Here is a 26,554-nt window from a genome sequence, read left to right as displayed (position 1 = left end):
AAGAAGATGTGGCACATATACAGTGGAATTTTACTCAGCCATAAAAAGAAATGAAATTGAACTCTTTGTAGTGAGGTGGATGGAGTCTGTCATACAGAGTGAAGTAACTTAGAAAGAGAAAAGCAAATATCGTATGCTAACACATATATATGGAATATTAAAAAAAATGTTTCTGATGAACCTAGGGGCAGGACAGGAATAAAGACGCAGACATAGAGAATGGACTTGAGGACATGGGAAGGGGGAAGGGGAAGCTGGGACAAAGTGAGAGAGTGACATGGACATATATCCACTACCAAATGTAAAATAGCTAGTGGGAAACAGCTGCATAGCACAGAGAGGTCAGCTCAGTGCTTGGTGACCACCTAGAGGGTTGGGATAGGGAGGGTGAGAGGGTGACACAAGAGGGAGAGGATATGGTGATATATATATACATATAGCTGATTCACTTTGTTATACAGCAGAAAATAACATAACATTGTAAAGCAGTTATACTCTGATGAAGATGTTAAAAAAAAATAAAGTGAGAAGAAAATAATATACCTCTCTAATAGGGATGTGGCAAAGTAATATGTGAGATGCTATGACATAAAACATCTGGCAAAATACCTGGCACAGAACTGCTGTTTAATACTTGCCAATTATCTTAAAGGATAATTATCTTAATGATCTTCATTCATTTGACAGGTATATTAAGTGCTACTATGTACCAGGCCCTGTTCTCATTGCTGGAGGTGTACACAAAGTCCCTGGCTTCCTGGAGTCTGCTATCTAGTGGAAGACGCAGAAAATAAAAAATAAATCTATGAAAGGTAATTACCATCATGTTAGGTAATGGTAAAATAAAGAAAATAGAGTAGGGCAGGGCCAGATAGAATGTCAGAATGTCTGAGGAAGTACCATTGAAGCAAAAAACTGAATGAAATGAGGAAGAAAGCCATGGATGTACCTGGGGGAAGTGTTCCAGGCAGAAGGAATAGCAAGTGCAAAGGCCCTGGGGCAGGAATGTGCTCAGCATCCTGCAAAAAAAGCAAGGAGCCCAGAGTGGCTGGAGAGCAGATGCACCGGGAAGAGTGGTAGATGAGCAGAGGAGAGGGCCCAGGGGCTGGGTTATATCTGGAGTGTTCTGAGACGCCTTGGTGGTTTCATGTGTGTTTATCTTGTCTCTCTGATGAAACTAAAAACCTCGTGGGTCACTGGATCAGAGAAGTTATGACTCTGGTCTCTAGTATCAGACAGATCTGGGTGTCAACCAAATGCACAACTTTATATCACCTTGGAAATCTCTCTAAGCCTCAGTTGCTTCCCCTAGAAAGTGGAGATCATAATAGTGCCTATGCCTATCTCACTGGATTTTTATGAAGATTAAATGAGATAATTTGGGAAAGGTGCCCGGCATTCAGTAAGTGCTCCATATGTTAGCTATTATTATTGAGGGCAGCAGACCCATTCTCTGCACTTTTCCTTTATCCATCAACAGATCCATATGAAGCTCTTACCATGGGCAAGCCTTGTGATGTATAATCCCATAATTCCTAGCATTGTGTTGACCACATAACCCACCGCCTACTGAATTTTTGTAGACTTACAAAACAGCAATAGCTTTCTAACCCAGCAATCAGCTGACTGACACCTCTATTCGGAACCCAAGAACCAGAAGGAAAACAAAATATGTCTTTAAATTCCCAAAACACCTGTTAGAAAGATTATGCGCTAAAGCTATAAACTTGAATCATGCAGAACTCTCTATTCCTAACTTGTTTTTAAACCCAATCACGTGGTCAGTCAGTCGGGTTTCTTAGGTTAGAGAGAGTTGGAAGGGACAGTGGCCAAAGGCCAACATGCTTAATGTAGCTTAATGTATACAGAGCAACAGTGCAAAAGAAGATCAAATTAAAATCATAAAAAGCAGGGAGGAGAACTCAAAAAAGGAATACAGGAATCTATTCACTCACTCCTTCATTCATTTATTCAATAATTCATTCACTCAACAAATATTTATGGGTGACTATTGTTGGCGAGGCACTACTGTTGAGAGCTGGGTGCACAAAAGTGGCAAGAACCTCATACTTCCCTCACAGAGCTTGCGGTGTGGCACGGGAAGATAGGCAAGGAAACAATTTCAATAGTGTTAAGTGATAGACCAGGGTGAGCATAGGACACTAGAGGGCGCCGGAGGAGCATCGATCAGCCTTCAACGGGCAGAGTTCGTTTCCTGGAGAAAATCGGAGGCCATTTAGTATCAGGGCGCTCAGAGGCCGTGGTTCATCCAGTGACTCAGTAAGAATCACCACACTGCAATAACGGATGCTCAAAACCACAATGTTCAGTGCACAAGATAAGGACAGTCAATGTTCCCTGTATTAAATGTGATAAAGCAGGGAATAACATGAAGATTCCCATTAAAAATTATTTCAGTACGATTTTCAGTTCTAAACTTGATGCATTATCTGGACATTTGCTTAGCTGGAATCTTGCCCTTGTGGCACTAACATTTATTTCCTAGTGATATTATACCTATGAGGAATTATTCTTAGGCCATAGTTTTAAAGACAAGGTATGAAGCATACTATATAATATTTTGTCTTGTACATAAGTATTAGATAAAATATCTACTTTGTTTTTGTTTTCTTCACTATCTGGTTATGGGAAAGGGTTTAGGAAGAAGTATCCTTTGGTATGGGAGTCCTGTGAAAGCTTGGCACTATTTTTTTTTTCAATATTTTCTTGTGGTAAAAAATAATATTTTAATGCAATATTTCAAAAAATCAAAATCAATGCAGAAAAATCCACAATGAATGAAATAACTGTTTTAAATATAGTAAGGTGGGTGAGGTGAATATGCAAATTGAGGGTTGGATCCTGGTGTTTTGTTTTGTTTTTATTGAGGTACAATTGACATAAAATGTTATATTAGTTTCAGTTGTGCGACATAGTGATTCATTTGTGTACATTGAGAAATGATCACCATAATAAGTCTAGTTGCCACATGTCATCATACAAAGTTACTACAATATTCCTGACTATATTCCCCATGCTGTACTGTACATCCCCATGACATTTATTTTATAGCTGGAAGCTTGTATTTTTGATCCCCTTCACCCATTTTGCACCACCCTCCCAACTTCCCTCCCCTCTAGAAACCACCAATCTGTTCTCTGTACCTATGAGTCTGGGTTTGGTTTGGTTTTGTATGTTTCTTCACTTTGTTTTTTTAGATTCCACATGTAAGTGAAATCATGTAGTATTTGCCTTTCTCTGACTTATTTCACTTAGCGTAATACCCTCAAGGTCCATCTATGTTGTTGAAAATGGCAAGAACTCATTCTCTTTTACGGCTGAGTAGTTCCACTGTGTGTGTGTGTGTGTGTGTGTATATATATATATATATATATAAAACATCTTCTTTCATCCATTGATGGGAATTTAGGTTATTTCCATATCTTGACTATTGTAAATAATGCTGCATTGAAAAAGCTTGGTACTATTAATCCTACCAATCTAAAACATGAATCTGAAACATGACATGAGTCAGTCAGTTAACTGGACTATGTTTCATAGCTAAGTCATGACCAATTGTCCACTTTTTCAGTTTACTCAAAAATACATGCCATTGATATTCAGTGAAGTGCTGTTTGTTAGAGCAAAATATTGGAAACAGCCTAAAGATCCAACAACAGGGAACTGGTGAAATAAAAGACAGCACATCCATAAATAGAATATTATGCAGTCATTAAAAAGAACAACACAATACTACAATGGAACGTTCTCCAAGATGTATTATTAAAGAAAAAAAAATAGTGTCTGAGTGAGAAAAAACCTACATATTTTGTCGTAAATGGAAGAATGCACAAAACATTAGTGACAATGGTAGCCTCAAAGTAGGGGTGCTGGGTGATGGAGGTTCAGGAAAGGGAAGGAAATTGTTTTACACTGGTATCCTTTGTGCCTTTTGAATTTTCAAAGGCACACTGGTATCCTTTGTGCCTTTTGAATTTTGTACTATATGCATGTGTTACAAATTCAAAAATAAATCTACAAAAATTTTTTTTTAAATGAAGAAAAAGTAAGAAGTGTCATGCATCGCAAAGGGAACCTGTTTGGGTGAGCAGATTGAGCAGGTGCCAGATGTGCGCTGGGCAAGGACTGCCTCCTTCTCGTCCTGGCTCTGTTGCTTAGGGCGTGATCCGGGGTCAGAAGCCATCAGCCCGCAGAAAGGACCTGGCTCAAAATTCCATGCTTTTGGGCTTCCCTGGTGGCGCAGTGGTTGGGAGTCCGCCTGCCGATGCAGGGGACGCGGGTTCGTGCCCTGGTCCGGGAGGATCCCGCATGCCGCGGAGCGGCTGGGCCCGTGAGCCATGGTCGCTGAGCCTGCGCGTCCGGAGCCTGTGCTCCGCAACGGGGAGAGGCCACAACAGTGAGAGGCCCGCGTACCGCAAAAAAAAAAAAAAAAAAAATTCCATGCTTTAAAAATGAGAATTCGAAGGTCTTGAATGCACCTTTCTCCAAAGCAGATATACAAATGGCTCGTGAGCACACAAAAAGATGCTCAGTGTCACTAATCATTAGAGACTTGCAAATCAAAACCGCCATGAGATACCACCTCACACCCACTAGGATGGCTACTATTTTTAAAGAAAAAAAAAAGAAAAGAAACCAGAAAATAAGTGTTGGCGAGGAGACAGAATACAGGGAATCTTTGTGTGCTGTTGGTAGAAATAGAAAATGGTGTGGCTGCTGTGGAAAATAGTATGATGGTTTCTTAAAAAATTAAGGCTAGAATTACCATCCGACCCAGCAATTCCACTTCTGAGTATACTCCCAAAAGAGCTGAAAGCAGGGTCTCAAAGAAAAATTTGTACACCCATGTTCATAGCAGCATTACTGACAATAGCCAAAAGGTGGAAGCAACTCAAGTGTCCATCAATTAATGAATGGATAAACAAATTGTGGTGTAAACAGACAGTGGAATATTATTCACCCTTAAAAGAGAAGGAAATTTTGACACCTGCTACAACATGGATGAACCTTGAGGACATTATGCTAAGTGAAATACACCTGTCATAAAAAGATAAATACTGTGTGATTCTATTTCCATGAAGTACCTAGAGTAGTCAAATTCATAGAAGCAGAGACTAGAATGGTGGTTGCCAGGGGCTGGCGGGGGGGAGGAAGTAAGGCTGAATGATTGTTTAATGGCTACAGAGTTTCAGTTTTGCAAGATGCAAAAAGTTCTGAGGATGATGGTGGTGACAGTTGCACAACAATGTAAATGTATTTAATACCAGGGAACTGTGCACTTAACAACAGTTAAGATGGTAAACTGTTTGTAATATACATGTTACCAAAATTAAAACTAAAATTAAAAAAATTTGAATTTGAATGTACCCAGACACGGATTACACCTTCCGATTCCCAAAAAAACTCAATACGTTCTGCACAGTTCCACCATTTACTTTGAAAATCAGTTTCATGTTGACCTCACCTGCCTAGTCCCACATGCATTCAAATTTGTGAGCCTTAGCAAATATATTTAAACATTTTGACCCTCAGATTTTCTCGTAGGAATAATTATCCCCATCTACCTCACATAATTGATGGAGGGGTAGATGGGCTCTGTGCAGAAGCATTTAGAAACTGAAACAGTCACTGTGATGTGCTACGTTCACCCCTGGGGAATAGCAGATCAAAGCGTGTTTCAGCAGGGGGGTTAGTAACATAGTTTAATGCCTGAGATGGGGAAAAGGTGATGGAACCAGGGTAGGAAAATCAAAATGAAATGACCCCATGGGTTCGTTTTATTCTCTTAAAATATTATCAGTTATCCTAGGGTTGGGGAAGGTGGAAGCATAGTAAGTAACTTAGAGACACGTCATACCTGATGTAAATACTTGATTCTCTGACATCATTTTTTTCCTAAAAGTATCTTTTCCTCATAGTGAGATTTGCCACCTCAATTCAATAATACAATTTAACAAACATCAATTCAGCAACAATGAAGGGGAAAACTGGGAGGCACATGGTTCAAGTAGACATAGTTCTTGCCACCAGGAGCTCGCCCATAGCCCTGAGCACTCAGGATTATTTCTTCAGGTGTTTAACCTGCTTAGTAGTTTCTACCATAGCAGGTACCATTTTCAACCCCTCACCTGTTTTGCATATGAGTTTCTTACATAGGAGCTGGTTTTCCTAAAGGTCCTTCATTCTCCCTCGCTCCCTCCCTCTCTCTCTTCCTCACTCTGTCCCTCCATCCCTCCGTCCCTCCATCCCTCTGTCCCTCCATTCCTTTCTTTCTTCCTTTCTACCTTCCATCCAAACTCAGTGAGCATCTGCTATGAGCCAAATGCCATAGAGATATAGAGGGTACCGTGGCTAATAAGACAAAGTCCTTGGCCTCATACCACTAACATTCTGGTCAAGAAAGTTTCCTTCCTGGCCAAAGCTCCATGTGCCTTAACTACAGTACTCTGAAAAAGGTTATCTGTCTTTGAATAACATCCTTGAAGAAGCTAGATCACATAAATCTATCAACACACTGGGGCATTGCTTGAATCTGACCTATGAAACAAGTAACAAAAAAATTTGACTTTATAAATAATACCTCATGTATATTTATAGTGTGCCTTCCCCATGCACAGCTCCAAGCATCTCAAGATTTATGTGATAGAGGAGAAAATCATCCTCACATAATATATATGAGAATGTTTTTTTTTAAAATCAAGTGACAGATCTCTGTAGGATTGTCAACTTGAGGACACTTGTCAAGCAGTATCCCACAGCAGTCATCTTACTTAATTTTTTGTCAACACCTTGGTTAAGTGGATTTAATAAATGATTCAAAATATGTCTGAGTGGCTGGAGCTAGAAGCAAAAATGGCTTTTAAGACAACCTTGACAGCTTTTTCCTGCTGACAACACAGGAGCAAAGATGATGAACATTCCCAAAGCAATAGGTCCTTCCACGCAAGGGAAGCGGATTGTGCGAAGGTTTAAACACGTTGAGCCCAGCTGCTGTCTAAGATGTTGCTATTCATTCAAAGATGCTAGAAGTTTGAACTCAGAGGGGAAGGCAGAAAAAAGCCTGGGAGATGAAGCCTTGCCTGCACTTTGTAACTTTGGTTTTACGATGAAACAATTAAAATATGGAAGTTGAAATGACCCTAACACCCCCACTCCCACCCCCACCCCATGGGAGTCTCAGTTGTCGATTTACAGCCTCTCAGCTCCAAATCCACCCCTCACGGCCCTGCTTGTGATGCTGGAGCTGGATCCTCTGGACATTTCCCCTCTGCCAGGTGGCACAGTGTGGACCTTCGTCATGACAGCACTGCAGGAACACAGCGGGAGGAGGGGCCTTGTCTTCCTGGTTCTGGTGCTTTTTCCTTTCTTCTTGTTCCTGCAGCATATAGGACATCGCCTCAGTGAGTTCAGTGGTATCCTTCCAGGAGGTTACCAGGATGTTCTCCAGAGCCCCAGCCAGTTTCCTGGAAAGTACAACACCCGATGACTTGGCCAGTGCCCCAGCCGGACCCCAGAGGGTGGTTCACGGCTAGTTTTATCAGCACCTTACGGAACTTCTCTACTAGCTAGTGGGCTACAGCCATGCCCTCTTTGGTAAAGCCTGAGTCTCAATTTGCAAGAGAGAAGGCCCTCTTCCAAATTTGTTCCTTCCTTGAGTGGTCTGCTTCATTCCTAGGTTGTAGTTACTATTCCTATTATCTTGGGAGTTTCGTAACCCATTACGTTAAGTAATCCTCTGTTACTGTTAATAATTCTTTATATTAAACTTTCCTTGTTCGTTACTGTATGATTTCTGTTCCTTGACTAAGGACCTTGATTAATCCACTAATATCCAACAGAAATGTGTGTTTATGTTCACCAAAAGTTATGTACAAGAAATTTCATAGTTGCACTCTTCATAATGCCCCAAATGTCCATCACCAGGAGAAGAGATAAACTGTGGTACGTTCATACAAGGGAATGTTATCCAGCAATGAGAATAAATGAACTACAAGTGCGTGCAACAACACATATGAACCGACAAACATATCGTTGAGTGAAAGAAGCAGAAACAAAAGAAAATATTTTGTATGATTCCATTTATGTCAAGTCTAAAACCAGGCAAAACTAATCTCTGTTGCTAGAAAGTAAAAAATGGGGTTATTCCTGGAGGGGATTAGTGATTTGAAGGGGCCACAGGGATCTTTTGGGGTGCTGGTAATGTTTTGTTTTTGGCCAGGGTATTGGTTATATATCATTGTTTATGCAAATTATTGAGCAGTACATTTTTGATGTGTACATTTTAGAAATGAGTCAAGATGAAAAATATTATATATTTATTGAATTTATGAGGTGTGAATTATTTGACTCAAATAATGAAGTCAAGCTCACTCATTCATTCATTCAACAAAAAGCGTGTGTACATATTATATACCAGCCACTGTATATAATGCTAAGGATCTAGAGATGAGTTAGTTATTCTTGGTTTCTGTCCACAAAGGGGCACGGTCTAAAGGGGGAGACCAACATGAACATGTATAACTACAATACAACATGATTCATGGACTGGTTTATGTATGGATGGGGTGCTAGAGATATAGAGGAGGGAACTGTGAATGGTGCTTTGAAAAACTACACACAGAAAGGTGATGTCTGAGCAGGGACCTTCCCCCTGCACAGTGTAGAAGTATCTACTCACTCCTGTGTCCCCATTGCCATAAAAGGATGAGTAGGAGATGGCCAAAAAGAAAAGGGTTTTCAGAGCAAGCAGAACAGCGTGTGCACAGATGCGAATTTTGAAAGTCACTATAAACTCAGAGAACAGAGCATTTAATGTGGCAGGAGTCCAGGTAGCACTGGAAAGAATGGCAGGAGAGGAAATTACAAACGTAAACTGAGGCTTGATGGTGACATGTTTGCATGCCTTCTACAGAGTGTGAATTTCACACAAGGAGCCAAGAAACATTGTATAGCTAGTCTTCAAAGATGCCCCTTCCCCCCCACACAGATGATGCCTTTGCTAGTCCCCTCCCACAATGAATCTGGGTTGGCCAATGGAACCAACAGAATTTGGTGCAAGTGACACTGTGTCAGTGTCACACACTGAGGCCACTACAGCTTTTGACTTGATCTCTTGGAACGTTTGTTCTAGGGGGAGCTAGTCATCTTGTAAGAAGTCTGGCTAACCTGAGTCCACAATATTGTGAGGAAACACAGCCTAAGAGAGGCCATGAGGAGAGAGCCATTCATCAGCCCAGTCACGCCTTCGGAAGGCTCCAGCCTTAGCTGGCATCTGACCACAACGGCATCCGAAACTCCAACGGAGAACGGACTAGGTATATGTCGAACGTTGTCAACATACAGAACTGTGTGTGAGAGAGAACATCTTTTTGTTCTATACTACATTTTTTTTTTTTTTTTTTTTTTTTTTTTTTTTGCGGTGCGCGGACCTCTCACTGTTGTGGCCTCTCCCGTTACGGAGCACAGGCTCCGGATGCGCAGGCTCAGCGGCCATGGCCCACGGGCCTAGCTGCTCCGCAGCATGTGGGATCTTCCCGGACCGGGGCACGAACCTGCGTCCCCTGCATCCGCAGGCGAACTGTCAACCACTGCGCCACCAGGGAAGCCCTATACTACATTTTGAATCACCACATTTTGGGGTGGTTTGTTACACAGTACTGGTAATTGGAACTGACATCTTGGAAAAGCAGTGTGACATAAAGAGTTTGAGTTTGTTTTTGGAAACAGTATGGCGACAGCATGGAGGATGAGTTGAAGAGGGAAGAGGCTGAAGGCACCAAGATGTGTTAGGAGGATAAGTAGACATCGATGTAAACTGAAAGGCGAGGCTGGAATCTAGAGATACTTGTGAGACAGAATGTAGAGATAAAAGAAATGTGTGATGGGAAGGCAAGGAAGACTGTGAGTATCTTTTAGGTTTTTGCCCAAAGAGAACAGATAGTGGATAATGTCCTTAGTAGAAATAAGGGCCCTATTTGGGAGGGTAGATAATGAACTGTGTATATGCTGTTGTTGAGGGGTTTACAAGGATTTATTGGTGAAAATGTCAAATAAGCAGTTGGAAACTTTGATTTAAGGCACACAGGAGATTGGGGCTGTACATACACGTAAGATCTCAGTTACATATGGTGATGGTTGAAGTTATGGAGATGAGATAACCAATAGAAAGTGTTCAGGGAAACAGAGGAGGGACAAATGATGGAGCTCTGTTAGGAGAACTCAGTGGGCAGAGGAGGAAAAGCCCAAAAAGAAAACTGAAAAAGATAAGTCAGAGAAGTAGAAAGAGAAACAGGCCGCTCGTGTCTTATGAGCAGAGGGACAAGAGAATGTCAAGAGGATTGAGCTTTCATTGTCGAAAGCCGTGGCGAGATCAAGTAAGGTGAGCCTGTGATATTTGGTTTGGACAATTGAGAGGTCATTAGGGCTCTAAATGAGGCTACTTTCAATAACCTGGCTTTGATGAGAGTAAAAAGCAGAGACCGTGAATATAGATTACTCTTTAAAGATATTCAGTGTTAACGTGAAGGAGAAGGACAAGTTAGTTTGTTTGAGCCTGACTGTAGGCTACAGGGAAAGAGGAGCCTGGGTGGCTGGTTGGCTGGCCCAGAGTCCCTGAGCCAGTGAGACGGGTGGGATGGAAAGGGCTCCAGAGTCAGCTGGTTTATAGGCTTGTGCTCTTCAAAGTGTGTTTGACAGATCTGTAGCATCACTGACACCTGGTAACTTGTTGGAAGTGCAGAACCTCAGGCCCCACAGCAGGTCTAGTGAATCAGAACCTGCATTTTAACAAGATCCCCAGGTGATCATAGCTTTTAATCCTCACAACAGCCAGGTAAGATGGGCATTAACTGTTCCCATCTTTACCTATGATGAGAAAGCAGTTGCCTGAGATAGCCAAGCTGATTAGTGGCTAAGCCAAGATTCAATCCCAGAACTTCCCGAGTCCAATGTTCTTTTCAAAAGGTAGAGAAGGAAGTTCAGAGAATTTCTCCTTTCTCCCAATTCAGGAGAATTTTCAGATACTAGAATACTTCCAACGATCAAGCAATCACAGGTGTGTACCTCTAGTGCCGTCAGCTGTGAGTTTACCGTGAAAGTGCTGGACGAATCCCTTTCAGAGCCCTTGGCGGCCTCTTAAGAAACAACATTAACAACGTTGGAACTTCACTTCCCAGCAAGCCCCGCGGCTTGCTACCGCGCGAGGCATGACGGGCACCTCGCCTATCTCTCCTCTCCGGTGGAGCTGCCGGGCAGAAGCGAGTTACGACGCAGCCGGACGTACGGTCGCGCAGCATTCTGGGAAGTGTAGTCTGGCCCGGATTCGGACACCCCTTCGGATGAATGGGGCCCCGGCTAACGGCTAACTACAGCTCCTCGCCGGCAGCGTTGGTGGCGGCCGCCGGGAAAAGGGAGACAGCGACGGCCCCGGGAGAGCAGCACTCCGGGACGGTGGTGATGTTCAGTGCCGCGGCGAGGCGGCAGCCGGGTTTCCTGGGGTAGCAGTCTAGGCGGGCGCTTCCTCTGCGCGCTCGCTCTCCTTACCCTGCCCCGGCCATGCGCCCGGCCTTCGCGGTGGGCCTGGTTTTCGCAGGCTGCTGCAGTAACGTGATCTTCCTAGAGCTCCTGGTCCGGTGAGTGACCCCCGCCGGTCGCACTAAAGAAGCCGGGGGATGGGCACCCCCACGCGCAGTCCCCCCCCTAGCCGGGCGGGGCCCGGGGTGGGACCGCCTGCGCCCAGTGTCTGCACTGGGCTGCTTGGGACCCCGCTGAGTCGGCTGCTCAGTCATCCTGCGCACCGTCCGCTCTCCCGCCCAATAGTTTCTCAGCATCCCTCGAGGGGAACACTGGGGGTGTTTGCTGTCGTCACCCTCTTTTCACACTCTGGGGGATTGAAGCCTGGAGAGTTTTTTTTCCCAGGGAGCTCGTGGCAGAACCCAAGGTTCCTCCAGCTCTTTTCTCGATCCTGCTAATGCCATATATATGGAGTGAGCAAAGCTTGGACTTAAAAAGCAATCTGATTTGGTACACGCTGCAAAGAAAGTTTCAGTTGTTTTAAAGTGGGCTGCAAAGAAGTTCTTTTATTGGCCTTAGAGATGGTTGTGAGTACTTTGCCCAATATGCCTCTCGCGGATGTAGTAGAACGAATTCTTATGCTGCAGGTCGGTCCAATTGACCGGGAATAGCCTTTCCAGCATTAAGATATTAAATCAGGAAGCTTGCATTTTGAGGTGTAGCTTTATAAATCAAGAATGGTTATGACACTTTCCCAAAGGGACACCAGGGTAGTTTTATTGAGGTGGCACGCAAATGATGTTGAGTAATAATGTGCAAAGTTCATTGAGTAGAAGCCGTTAAAGACAACAGGTGGACTCTATAAAGCTCAGGACTGAAAATCTCAGGGGTTCCCGTCTTTGGCTCTGTCATCCCCTGGTTGTGTGACGTTTTCGAGTTATTTAGCCTCTCTGGGCTTCCTTTTTCCACCTATAAAATAATATCTATGGTGCTGTTTAGCACCATGTTTTTAAATCTGCACATTATTTCCATTGACCATCAGAACAATCTTGTGTACAAGATAGGTCAAGAATTATATTCTCTGTTTTACTGAAAGTGAAACATTTCCCAGGAAGTTAGGTTGTCTCTTACTACTTGTAAGTGGCAGAACCAGAAGTGGAATCCAGGAATCTAAACTCCTAGTCCAATACCTTTTTCAACGTTCCTGTTATTTTTGAGCTTGAGCAGCCCTGAGGCTTTGGTCACCCATTTCCTCCTGTGGTGCCGGCTAGAAATGTATTTTATTTTCATGATAACATTGATTAAGTCATTCTGAAGCAACCAGTTTGCTTAAGGTAAACTCTGTGGCATTAATTTTTGCGATTACAGAGCTTGAAATTTTAATGTGCAAAAAGTATTGATTAAAATCTTTCATTTGTCATTCTCTGGAGTAGGCAGTGAGGGAAGTGAAAATGAAAAAAAAAATGTATCTGTCATTTACAGTACATTCACAGCCGTACCAGCTGTCAGCTGGTACACTTCAAAGAAAGGTCACTTTGGAAATTGGTTTAAAAATATAAAAATGTGATAAAATCGGGCCAGCCATGGAAATGAAGGTCAGAGAATAATAGTGTAATGTTTGTGTCGAATATGCCATTGAATTAAACCTTGCCAAAGGCTGTATGACATCAGAATACGTTATGTTAGTAACTGAGGGCCTTTTTAAATTTATTTTTTAACCAGTTGTGAGCCCTTAACTACGTTACTTGGTCTCCCTGAGTCTGTTCTCTTAGCTGTGAAAGGGCGGTGATAGCTCTGCCAGCCTCCCAGGATTTTGAAGGATTAAATGAGCTGCAGGTGCAAAGCCTGAAGCTCGTAATAGGTTCCCCTTCTCACAACCTTTGTTTCAATATACATACACCCAGTTTTATGAGCTGTTCCTGAAAAGTTGTGGGTAAATCTAACTTTACAGGATGTTTTTCTGCATTACTGGATCTTCTATTTAGAATACTTAGAATAATTTGTTTAAAAAAACCCCAAAAAAACATCATTCCTTATCTTTCTTGTACATCTGAATGTTTGCATACAGCAATGGGTTTTCATAATGTGGTAAGGGGTACATTTGTTAGTTTAATGAGTGGTACCCCAAACTGAATAGCAGCTTTGTCCTGATTTGCTTGGGCAACTCCAACTTATCATATTTCAGATCAAGAAAATAAGAGCTGGTTGGACCAGATGGTCTTTTAAGGTTCTTTGTAGATTTGGCTTTCTCATAATTTGTGACTTTATCTTGGGACATCACAGTGGAACGCTAATAAATTTTTATAGAGCAGGAACTGTGCTTCTTATATAGCTTCCTTGGAACACTAAGTATGAATTGAAATGCTAAACTGACTTGTAGGGAGAAGTGAGCATTTGTAACCATTTTCCCCCAAGTTGGAGAACAAATTTAGGTTTTTCTTTTCTGATTTCATACTTATAATTGGGACCTATAATAAAATATAAAGCGCCCATGTAGTGTGCAGGGCAGATGTGAAGTAATGAATGAGTGCCTTGATCTCCCTTCTGAGAGAGTTTACATTCTACCTTGGAAACAAGATACACATCAGCTCACTAACTAGGCGAGGTGTCTTATGTCAGGAAAACAATCTGAAACATTTTCTTTTTCGCATTTTATTTTTTCATCAAGTGCCTCATGTTGAATCAAATAAGGAAGTTTTCTAAATCTAGAATAAGAAATACAGAAGCCATAAACTATCTGCCTAATTCTTTCTCTTCAGAATTGCTTCTTTTTTAAAAAAGTAATAATTTGTATTCTTGCCAAAGAGAATTCAAAGAGAAACTGTTTGCAGTTAGTGATTATAATACCTAAGGAATAAAGTTCAAGAAAACACAGCTACTGAGCCTGCGTGTCTGGAGCCTGTGCTCCGCAACAAGAGAGGCTACGATAGTGAGAGGCCCGCGCACTGCGATGAAGAGTGGCCCCTGCTTGCCGCAACTAGAGAAAGCCCTTGCACGGAAAAGAAGACCCAACACAGCCAAAAATAAATAAATACATTTATTTTAAAAAAATTATTATTAAAAGAAAACAAGCAATTCAGGGGAAAAGGATCCAGGTTTGTACCCTGAAGTTTTAAAGTGACTTATTCAAGTTAAGATAAATAGTTCCATTGGTAGCTATACAGCATTCTGTTCTTAAAAAGCTCTGTAAGTTGATTTTTTTAAAAATTGAATTATGTGAGTACATTAGGGAGATATAAAAATCCTATGGAAATAGAGACAAAGTAGATTAGAATTGTCAAGGGGAGGGGGAAATAGGGAGTGATTCCTAATGGGTATGGGATTTCTTTTGGAAGTGTCCTAAAAATTAAATGATGGTAATAACTGCACAACTTTAAATATAATACTAAAAACCACTGAATTGTAAAAAAAAAAAATAATAATAACAATGATAATAATATGGAGGTCTGCAAACACCATTTATTTGCCAGGTGGCCCTGGGAGACTTACCTAATTCTGTGCCATTTGGCCCTCAGTGTCTTAGCAATGAAATGGCCATAATAATAACTACCTCCATAAATAAAGATAAAATTAAAAATTATTATGATGCCTTTTATTTTTTATTTTAATTTTTTTAATGTTTTCAATAGCTTTAACTTTTTTATACCTTTGTTGAAGTATATTCATAAACAAAGATTGGACACATTTAAGGTATACAAGTTGATGAATATGCATACACTTATGAAACCATCATCATAATCAAGGTAATAAACATATCCATCACCTCCAAAATTCCCTTGTGCTCCCTTTTTTTTTATGGTAAGAACACTGAACATGAAATGTACCCTCTTAACAAATTCTTAAGTGTGCACTACTGAATTGTTAACCATATGCACTACGATTTTCAGAGATCTTTTGAACTTATTCACCTTGTATAACTGAAAACTTATACCCATTGAACAAGTCCCCATTTTCCCTTCCCCCCGACCCTGGCAATCCCCATTCTATTGTCTGCTTCTGTAAGTTTGACTATGTTAGATGCTTCATATAAGAGGAATCATGCAGTCCTCCTGTCCTTTTGTGACTCGCTGACTTCATTTAGAATGCCTTCCATGTTGTTGCAAATGGTGTCATTTCCCTCTTTTTTAAGGCTGAATAATATTTATTGTATGTTTATACCGCATTTTCTGTATACATTCTTCTGTCCATGGACATTTCAGTTGTTTCTGTATCTTTACTAGGTATTGCAAATAGTGCTGCAATGAATATGGGGACGTAGCTATCACTTTAAGATCCTGATTTCAATTATTTATTTTTAACATTTTTTAAAAAATTGAAGTATAGTTGATTTACAATGCTGTGCCAATCTCTGCTGTACAGCAAAGTGACTCAGTTGTACACATATAGACATTCTTTTTCGTATTCTTTTCCATTATGGTTTATCCCAAGAGATTGAATGTAGTTCCCTGTGCTATACAGTAGGACCTTGTTGTTTGTCCATCCTAAATGTAATAGCTTGCATCTACCAACCCCAAACTCCCAGTTCATCCTTATCCCTCCCTACCCCCCTTGGCAACCACAAGTCTGATCTCTATGTCTGTGAGTCTGTTTCTGTTTCATAGATAGGTTCATTTATGCCATATTTTAGAGTCCATGTGTAGATGATAGCATATGGCATTTGTCTTTCTCTGTCTGACTTACTTCACTTAGTATGATAATCTCTAGTTGCATCCATGTTGCTGCAAATGGCATTATTTCATTCTTTGTTATCGCTGAGTAGTATTCCATTGTATATATCACATCTTCTTTATCCATTCATCCATTGATGGACACTTAGGTTATTTCCATGTTTTGGTTATTGTGAATAGTGCTGCTATGAACATAGGGGTGCATGTATCTTTTTTTTTTTCACACACACACACACACACACACACACACACACACACACACTGTATTTTATTTTTACAAGAGATAAATAAACTGAGACCAAGCATTGTAAGTGGATGACCACAACAAAAGCAACACTGATTGCAATTACCAAACACGAAACACACTCACACTATGTCATAATATTGGCATTCAGTCCAGGAATCCTCCACTGTAACAGCTCCTTTACTTTGCAGTGAAAATTGATTTGTATATTTTTTGCCTCTGAGTCCTTGTGGGATTTTTTTTTTATTCAAACAGAAAGTCACAAAAATTATAATCATCCTCATCAGTTCACTCAGTCCCAGGTAATTAATTTTTTTTATCTTGATCTTTTGTTAGCACTTTTATGAATTCATCAGTTTTCCATTAGAGTTCTGAAAATGCTTATTCATTCAGTTGAACAGTATAGTCAGTTACCAGAAACCTGTACTTGTCAGAGTCTTTTCCATGAATTCCTTGAAGATGAAACCCTTTTATAGGAACATTTTTGCAAAACCATCAGTACACCCAGAACTGTCTGTAAATGACAAAAGACTTAAAAATGACCACGGTTAAAGATTTGATGAAAGTTCATAATAATGTAATTGACAAGGAAATTTAGTTATTTCTGAGATATACATTTTAAAGTAATAACTAGAATTATGACTTATAACATTATACCAGATCATATAAGATTTTTAGAAATTTCATGTAATGTCTGAAACATATTAACATATTTCCATACAAATAACCCAAAGAAAGTTTAGTATTAGTTGTTTATTTGTTTGCTTGTTTGTTTTTTGTACTGCAGGTTCTTATCAGTCATCAATTTTATACACATCAGTTTATACATGTCAATCCCAATCGCCCAATTCAGCACACTACCATCCCCACCCCACCACGGTTTTCCCCGCTTGGTGTCCATACGTTTGTTCTCTACATCTGTGTCTCAACTTCTGCCCTGCAAACCGGTTCATCTGTACCATTTTTCTAGGTTCCACATACATGCGTTAATATACAATATTTGTCTTTCTCTTTTCTGACTTACTTCACTCTGTATGACAGTCTCTAGATCCATCCACATCTCAACAAATGACTCAGTTTCGTTCCTTTTTATGGCTGAGTTATATTCCATTGCATATATGTACCACAACTTCTTTATCCATTCGTCTGTCGATGGGCATTTAGGTTGCTTCCATGACCTGGCTATTGTAAATAGTGCTGCAATGAACATTGGGGTGCATGTGTGTTTTTGAACTATGGTTTTCTCTGGGTATATGCCCAGTAGTGAGATTGCTGGGTCGTATGGTAGTTCTATTTTTAGTTTTTTAAGGAACCTCCATACTGTTCTCCATAGTGGCTGTATCAATTTGCATTCCCACCAGCAGTGCAAGAGGGTTCCCTTTCCTCTGCACCCTCTCCAGCATTTGTTGTTTGTAGATTTTCTGATGATGTCCATTCTAACTGGTGTGAGGTGATACCTCATTGTAGTTTTGATTTGCATTTCTCTAATAATTAGTGATGTTGAGCAGCTTTTCATGTGCTTCTTGGCCATCTGTATGTGCTCCTTGGAGAAATGTCTATTTAGGTCTTCTGCCCATTTTTGGATTGGATTGTTTGTTTTTTTTAATATTGAGCTGCATGAGCTGTTTATATATTTTGGAGATTAATCCTTTTTCCGTTGATTCATGTGCAAATATTTTCTCCCATTCTGAGGGTTGTCTTTTTGTCTTGTTTATGGTTTGTTTTGCTGTGCAAAAGCTTTTAAGTTTCATTAGGTCCCATTTGTTTATTTTTGTTTTTATTTCCATTACTCTAGGAGGTGGATCAACAAAGATCTTGCTGTGATTTATGTCAAAGAGTGTTCTTCCTATGTTTTCCTCTAAGAGTTTTATAGTGTCCGGTCTTACATTTAGGTCTCTAATCCATTTTGAGTTTATTTTTGTGTATGGTGTTAGGGAGTGTTCTAATTTCATTCTTTTACTTGTAGCTGTCCAGTTTTCCCAGCACCACTTATTGAAGAGACTGTCTTTTCTGCATTGTATATCTTTGCCTCCTTTGTCATAGATTAGTTGACCATAGGTGCGTGGGTTTATCTCTGGGCTTTCTATCTTGTTCCATTGCTCTATGTTTCTGTTTTTGTGCCAGTACCATATTGTCTTGATTACTGTAGCTTTGTAGTATATAGTCTGAAGTCATGGAGTCTGATTCCGCCAGCTCCGTTTCTTTCCCTCAAGACTGCTTTGGCTATTCGGGGTCTTTTGTGTCTCCGTATAAATTTTAAGATGATTTGTTCTAGTTCCGTAAAAAATGCCATTGGTAATTTGATAGGGATTGCATTGAATCTGTAGATTGCTTTGTGGAGTAGAGTCATTTTCACAATATTGATTCTTCCAATCCAAGAACATGGTATATCTCTCCATCTGTTTGTATCATCTTTAATTTCTTTCATCAGTGTCTTATAGTTTTCTGCATACAGGTCTTTTGTCTGCCTAGGTAGGTTTATTCCTAGGTATTTTATTCTTTTTGTTGTAATGGTAAATGGGAGTGTTTCCATAATTTCTCTTTCAGATTTTTCATCATTAGTCTATAGGAATGGAAGAGATTTCTGTGCATTAATTTTGTATCCTGCAATGTTACCAAATTCATTAATTAGCTCTAGTAGTTTTCTGGTGGCATTTTTAGGATTCTCTATGTATAGTATCATGTCATCTGCAAACAGTGATAGTTTTACTACTTCTTTTCCAATTTGTATTCCTTTTATTTATTTTTCTTCTCTGATTGCCATGGCTAGGACTTCCAAAACTGTGTTGAATAATAGTGGTGAGAGTGGACATCCTTGTATCGTCCCTGATCTTAGAGGAAATGCTTTCAGTTTTTCACTATTGAGAATGATGTTTGCTGTGGGTTTGTTTTATATGGCCTTTATTATGTTGAAGTAGGTTCCCTCTATGCCCACTTTCTGGAGAGTTTTTATTATAAATGGGTGTTGCATTTTGTCAGAAGCTTTTTCTGCATGTATTGAGATGATCATATGGTTTTTATTCTTCAATTTGTTAAAATGGTGTATCACATTGATTTGCATATATTGAAGAATCCTTGCATCCCTGGGATAAATCCCACTTGATCATGGTGTATGATCCTTTTAATGTGTTGTTGGATTCCGTTTGCTAGTAATTTGTTGTGGATTTTTGCATCTATATTCCTCAGTGATATTGGTCTGTAATTTTCTTTTTTTGTAGTATCTTTGTCTGGTTTTGGTATCAGGGTGGTGGTGGCCTCATAGAATGAGTTTGGGAGTGTTCGTTCCTCTGAAATTTTTTGGAAGAGTTTGAGAAGGATGCATGTTAGCTCTTCTCTAAATGTTTGATAGAATTCACCTGTGAAGCCATCTGGTCCTGGACTTTTGTTTGTTGGAAGATTTTTAATCACAGTTTCAATTTCTTTACTTGTGATTGGTCTGTTCATATTTTCTCTGTCTTCCTGGTTCAGTCTTGGGAGGTTCTACCTTTCTAAGAATTTGTCCATTTCTTCCAGGTTTCCATTTTATTGGCATAGAGTTGCCTGTAGTAGTCTCTTAGGATGCTTTGTATTTCTGTGGTGTCTGTTGTAACTTCTCCTTTTTCATTTCTAATTTTATTGATTTGAGTCCTCTCCCTCTTTTTCTTGATGAATCTGGCTAATGGTTTATCAATTTTCTTTATCTTAAAGGACCAGCTTTTAGTTTTATTGATCTTTGCTATTGTTTTATTTGTTGCTATTTCATTTATTGCTGCTGGGATCTTTATGATTTCTTTCCTTCTGCTAGCTTTGGGTGTTGTTTGTTCTTATTTCTCTAGGTCCTTTAGGTGTAAGGTTAGATTGTTTACTTGAGATTTTTCTTGTTTCTTCAGGTAGGCTTGTATAGGTATAAACTTCACCCTTAGAACTGCTTTTGCTGCATCCCATAGGATTGGGGATCATCGTGTTTTGTCATTTGTCTAGGTATTTTTTGATTTCCTGTTTGATTTCTTCAGTGATCTCTTGGTTATTTGATAACTTATTGTTTAGCCTCCATGTGATTGTGTGTTTTTACGTTTTGTGTGTGTGTGTGTGTGTGTGTGTGTGTGTGCGTGTGTAATTCATTTGTACTCTCATAGCATTGTGGTCAGAAAAGATGCTTGATAAGATTTCAATTTTCTTAAATTTACCAAGGCTTTATTTGTGACCCAGGATGTGATCTATCCTGGAAAATGTTCCGTGCGCACTTGAGAAGAAAGTGTAATCTGCTGTTTTTGGATGCAATGTGTTATAAATATCAAATCTATCTGGTCTGTTTTGTCATTTAAAGCTTTTCTGTTTCCTTATTTATTTTCAGTTTGGGTGATCTGTCCATTGGTGTAAGTGAGGTGTGAAAGTCCCCCTATTATACTATTATTGCATTACTGTCGATTTCCTCTTTTATAGCTGTTAGCAGTTTCCTTATGTATTGAGGTGCTCCTATGTTGGGTGCATATATATTTATAATTGTTATATCTTCTTCTTATAATTGTTATATCTTCTTCTTCTTCTTCATTATGTAGTGTCCTTCCTTGTCTCTTGTAACATTCTTTATTTTAAAGTCTATTTTGTCTGATATGAGTATTGCTACTCCAGCTTTCTTTAGATTGCCATTTGCATGGAATATCTTTTTCCATCCCCTCACTTTCAGTCTGTATGTGTCCCTAGGTCTGAAGTGGGTCTCTTTTAGGCAGCATATATATGGGACTTGTTTTTGCATCCATTCAGCAAGCCTGTGTCTTTTGGTTGGAGCATTTAATCCGTTCACGTTTAAGGTAATTATCAATATGTATGTTCCTTTGACCATTTTCTAAATTGTTTTGGGTTTGTTTCTGTAGGTCCTTTTCTTCTCTTGTGTTTCCCAATTAGAGAAGTTCCTTTAGCATTTGTTGTAGAGCTGGTTTGGTGGTGCCGAATTCTCTTAGCTTTTGCTTGTCTGTAAAGCTTTTGATTTCTCCATCGAATCTGAATGAGATCCTTGCCAGGTAGAGTAATCTTGGTTGTAGGTTCTTCCTTTTCATCACTTTAAGTATATCATGCCACTCCCTTGTGGCTTGTAGAGTTTCTGCTGAGAAATCAGCTGTTAACCTTATGGGAGTTCCCTTGTATGTTATTTGTTGTTTTTCCCTTGCTGCTTTCAATAATTTTTCTTTGTCTTTCATTTTTGCCAATTTGATTACTATGTGTCTCGGTGTGTTTCTCTTTGGGTTTATCCTGTATGGGACTCACTGCGCTTCCTGGACTTGGGTGGCTATTTCCTTTCCCCTGTTAGGGAAATTTTCGACCAATTTTTTGGTCCTTTCTCTCTCTCTTCTCCTTCTGGGACCCCTATAATGCTAATGTTGTTGTGTTTAATGTTGTCCCAGAGGTCTCTTAGGCTGTCTTCATTTCTTTTCATTCTTTTTTCTTTAGTCTATTCTGCAGCAGTGAATTGCACCATTCTGTCTTCCAGGTAACGTATCCGTTCTTCTGCCTCGGTTATTCTGCTATTGATTCCTTCTAGTGTAGTTTTTTTTTCAGTTATTGTATTGTTTATCTCTGTTTGTTTATTCTTTAATTCTTCTAGGTCTTTGTTCAACATTTCTTGCATCTTCTCGATCTTTGCCTCCATTCTTTTTCTGAGGTCCTGGATCATCTTCACTATTGTTATTCTAAATTCTTTTTGTGGAAGGTTGCCTATCTCCACTTCATTTAGTTGTTTTTCTGGGGTTTTATCTTGTTCCTTCATCTGGTATATAGTCCTCTGCTTTTTCACCTTTTCTATCTTTCTGTCAATGTGGTTTTTGTTCCACAGGCTGCAGGATTGTAGTTCTTCTTGCTTCTGCTGTCTGCCCTCTGGTGCATGAGGCTATCTAGGAAGCATGATGGGAGGGACTGGTGGTGGGTAGAGCTGACTGTTGCTCTGGTGGGCAGAGCTCAGTAAAACTTTAATCCACTTGACTGTTGACGGGTGGGGCTGGGTTCCCTCCCTGTTGGTTGTGTGGCCTGAGGCAACCCAACACTGAAGCCTACCTGGGCTCTTTGGTGGGGCTAATGACAGACTCCGGGAGGGCTCATGCCCAGGAGTACTTCCCAGAACTTCTGCTGCCAGTGTCCTTGTCCCCACGGTGAAACAGAGCCACCCCCTGCCTCTGCAGGAGACCTTCCAACACTATCAGGTAGATTTGGTTCAGTCTCTATGGGGTCACTGCTCCTTCCCCTGGGTCCCGATGCGCACACTACTTTGTGTGTGCCCTCCAAGAGTGGAGTCTCTGTTTCCCCCAATCCTGTTGAAGTCCTGTAATGAATTCCCACTAGGCTTCAAAGTCTGATTCTCTAGGAATTCTTCCTCCTGTTGCCAGATCCCCAGGTTGGGAAGCCTGATATGGGGCTCAGAACCTTCACTCCAGTGGGTTGACTTCTGTGGTATAAGTGTTCGCCAGTCTGTGAGTCACCCACCCACCAGTTATGGGATTTGATTTTACTGTGATTGCGCCCCTCCTACCGTCTCATTGTGGCTTCTCCTTTGTCTTTGGATGTGAGGTATCTTTTTTGGTGGGTTCCAGTGTCTTCCTGTCGATGATTTTCCAGCAGCTAGTTGTGATTCTGGTGTTCTCGCAAGAGGGAGTGAGAGCACGTCTTTCTACTTCGCCATCTGGGTTCTTCCTCCGATCTTCTGACACATTAATGTTGATCACTCTCTTGAGTTCCTCTGAAGATATTCTAATTTTTTGCTGTGTCTAGTGTGCTCTGCAAACTGTGTAACACCACACTCCAGAGGCCCTCCTTTCCACATGCTGCCTCTCCCCTTCTTCACAGGTCCTACTCATGTATCTTTTTGAATTATAATTTTGTCTAGGTACTTGCCCAGGAGTGGGATTGCTGGATCATATGGTAATTCTATTTTTAGTTTTCTGAGGAAATTCCATACTGTTTTCCATCGTGGCTGCACCAATTTACATTCCCAGCAACAGTGTAGGAGGGTTCCCTTTTCTCTACACCCTCTCCAGCAGTTGTTATTGGTAGACTTTTTAATGATGGCCATTCTGACCAGTATGAGGTGGTACCTCATTGTAGTTTTGATTTGCATTTCTCTAATAATTAGTGATGCTGAGCATCTTTTCATGTGCCTACTGGCCATATGTATGTCTTCTTTGGAAAATTGTCTATTAAGGTCTTCTGCCCATTTTTCAATTGGGTTGTTTTTTTGTTGTTGTTCAGTTGTATGAGCTGTTTGTATACTTTGGAGATTAAGCCCTTGTCAGTTGCATAATTTGCAGATATTTTTTCCAATTCCGTAGGTTGTCTTTTCTTTGTTTTGTTTTGCTTTTATGGTTTCCTCTGCTATGCGAAAGCTTGTAAGTTTGATTAGGTACCATTTGTTTATTTTGTTTTTACTTCTGTTGCCTTGGGAGACTAACCTACGAAAACATTGGTGTGATATATTACAGAGAATGATTTGCCTATGGTCTCTTCTAAGAATTTTATGGTGTCATGTCTTATGTTTAAGTCTTTTTTTTTTTTTTTTGGCTCTGTTGGTTCTTCATTGCTGCACATAGGCTTTCTCTAGTTCCAGCGAGCAGGGGCTACTCTTTTTTGTGGTGTGCAGGCTTCTCATTGCAGTGGCTTCTCTTGTAGCCGAGCACGGGCTCTAGGCACAATGGCTTCAGAAGTTGTGGCACGTGGGCTCAGTAGTTGTGGCTTGAGGGCTGTAGAGCATAGGCTCAGTAGTTGTGGCGGACGGGCTTAGTTGCTCCGGTGCATGTGGGATCTTCCTGGACCAGGGATCGAACCCGTGTCCCCTCCACTGGCAGGCAGATTCTCAACCACTGCGCCACCAGTGAAGTCCCTTTATTAATGTTTTATAGTTCTCAGCGTATAAGTCTTTCATCTCCTTGGTCAGTTTTATTCCTTGTGTCTGTGTGTGTGATTTTTGAAAGGTATTATTGCTTTTGTACATTCCCTTTCTGATATTTTATTGTTAGCATAAAGAAATGCAACTGATTTCTGAATGGTAATCTTGTATCCTGCTACTTTGTTGAATTCATTTATTAGATCTAGTAGTTTTTGTGTGGAGTCCTTAAGGTTTTCTATATATAGTATCATGTCATCTGCGTATAGTGATAATTTTACCTCTTTCCTTCCAATCTGAATACGTTTTATTTCTTTTTCTTGTCTGGTTGCTGTGGTTAAGACTTCCAATACTGTGTTGAATAGAAGTGGTGAGAATGGGCATCCTTGTCTTGTTCCAGATTTTAGCAGGAAGGCTTTCAGCTTTTCACCATTGAGTATTATATTGGCTGTGGGTTTGTCATAAATGGCTTTTATTATATTGAGATGTGTTCCTTCTATACCCACTTTGGTAAGAGTTTTTATCATGAATGGATGTTGAATTTTGTCAAATGCTTTTTCTGCATCTGTTGAGATGATTATTTGGTTTTTGACTTTTCTTTTGTTAATATGGTATATTACATTGATTGATTTGCCTATGTTGAACCATCCTTGTGAACTTGGGATGAATCCCACTTGATTGTGGTGTATGATCTTTTTTATGTGTTGTTGGAATCAATTTGCTAATATTTTGTTGAGAATTTTTGCATCTATATTCATCAAAGACATTGGCCTGTAATTTTCTTTTTTTGGTGGTATCTTTGGTTTTGATATCAGGGTGATGGTGGCTTCATAAAATGTCTGTGGGAGTGTTCCCTCCTCTTCAATCCTTTGGAAGAGTTTGAGAACGATCAGTATAAGTTCTTTGTATGTTTGGTAGAATTTGCCTGTGAAGTCATCTGGTTCTGGACTTTTGTTTGTAGGGAGTTTTTTTGTTTTTAAGTTTTTTTTGATATGGACCATTTTTAAAGTCTTATTGAATTCATTACAATATTTCTTTCTGTTTCGTGTTTTGGTTTCTTGGCCATGAGGCATGTGGGATCTTAGCTCCCTGAGCAGGGATCGAACCCACACCCTCTGCATTGGAAGGTGAAGTCTTAACCACTGGGCCACCAGGGAAGTCCCTGTGGGGCGTATTTTTATTTTATTTTACTTTTAAAATTTATTTATTTTTATTTTGTGGTACGCGGGCCTCTCACTGTTGTAGCCACTCCCATTGCAGAGCACAGGCTCCGGACGCGCAGGCTCAGCAGCCATGGCTCACGGGCCCAGCTGCTCCACGGCATGTGGGATCTTCCCGGACTGGGGCACGAACCTGTGTCCCCTCCATGGGCAGGCGGACTCTAAACCACCGTGCCACCAGGGAAGCCCCGTGGGCGTATTTTTAAATTGCAGATTCTATTTCGCTTCTAGTGATTGGTCTGTTCAAATAATGTATTTCTTCTTGATTCAGTGTGGTGGGCTGTATGTTTCTAGAAAGTTGTCCATTTCTTCTAGGTTGTCAAATTTGTTGGTATATAATTTTTTATAGTATTCTCTTATGTTTTTTTGTATTTCTGTGGTATCACTTGTGCTTTCTCCTTTTTCATTTCTTATTTTGTTTATTTGGGTTCTCTCTCTTTTCTTCTTGGTGAGCCTGGCCAGAGATTTGTCAGTTTTCTTTACCCTTTCAAAGAACTAGCTCTTGGTTTTATTGATTTTTTTTCTATTGTCTTCTAAATCTCTATCTTATTTATTTCCTTCCTTCTGTTGACTTTAGGTTTTGTTTATTCTTCTTTTTCTGATTCTTTTAGGTGGTAGGTTAGATTGTTTATTTGAAATTTTTCTTATTTTTTGAGGAAGGCCTGTATTGCTATGAACTTCCCTCTAAGAACTGCTTTTGCTGCATCTCATAGATTTTGTATGGTTGTGTTTTCATTGTCATTTGTATCAAGGTAATTTTTAATTTCCTTTTTGATTTCCTCGTTGACCCATTGGTTTTTTAGTAGCATGTTGTTTAGTCCCCATGTAATCTTTTTTTCATGCTTCCTCAGTTCTTTTCCTGTGGTTGATTTCTAGTTTCATACTGCTGTGGTCAGAGAAGATGCTTGATATAATTTCTATACTCTTAAATTTGTTGTGGTGAGTCTCGTGCCCTAGTATGTGGTCATTCCTAGAGAATGTTGCATGTGCGCTTGAAAAGAATGTGTGTTCTGGGTTTTTTTTTGGATGTAATGTCCTGCAAATA

The 26,554-nt window shown here is 40.2% G+C and overlaps 1 protein-coding gene across 8 annotated transcripts in view; it reads left to right on the top strand.

The window, feature by feature from the left end:
- SLC35B4 (solute carrier family 35 member B4) overlaps positions 1-26,554 on the top strand; it is a 186,592-nt gene that overhangs the window by 108,478 nt on the left and 51,560 nt on the right. For 4 of the 8 annotated variants that reach the window (XM_033863298.2, XM_033863304.2, XM_033863305.2 and 1 more), the window contains 3 exons: positions 688-812; positions 9,152-9,335; positions 11,028-11,651. The exons of 3 other annotated variants lie outside the window; for them this stretch is intronic. In XM_033863298.2, the coding sequence (XP_033719189.1) occupies positions 11,575-11,651 (77 nt within the window). In that variant the 5' untranslated portion in view covers positions 688-812; positions 9,152-9,335; positions 11,028-11,574. Of the gene's footprint in view, positions 1-687; positions 813-9,151; positions 9,336-9,481; positions 9,922-11,027; positions 11,652-26,554 lie in introns of those variants that run through there. One more of the 8 variants, XM_033863306.2, reaches the window with a different exon arrangement.

The sequence above is a fragment of the Tursiops truncatus genome, chromosome 9 (genome assembly GCF_011762595.2).
Source record: "Tursiops truncatus isolate mTurTru1 chromosome 9, mTurTru1.mat.Y, whole genome shotgun sequence".
Taxonomy (NCBI): Eukaryota; Metazoa; Chordata; class Mammalia; order Artiodactyla; family Delphinidae; genus Tursiops; species Tursiops truncatus.
The sequence above is the reverse complement of the archived record's forward strand: the minus strand, read 5'-3'. Positions and strand labels throughout refer to the sequence as shown.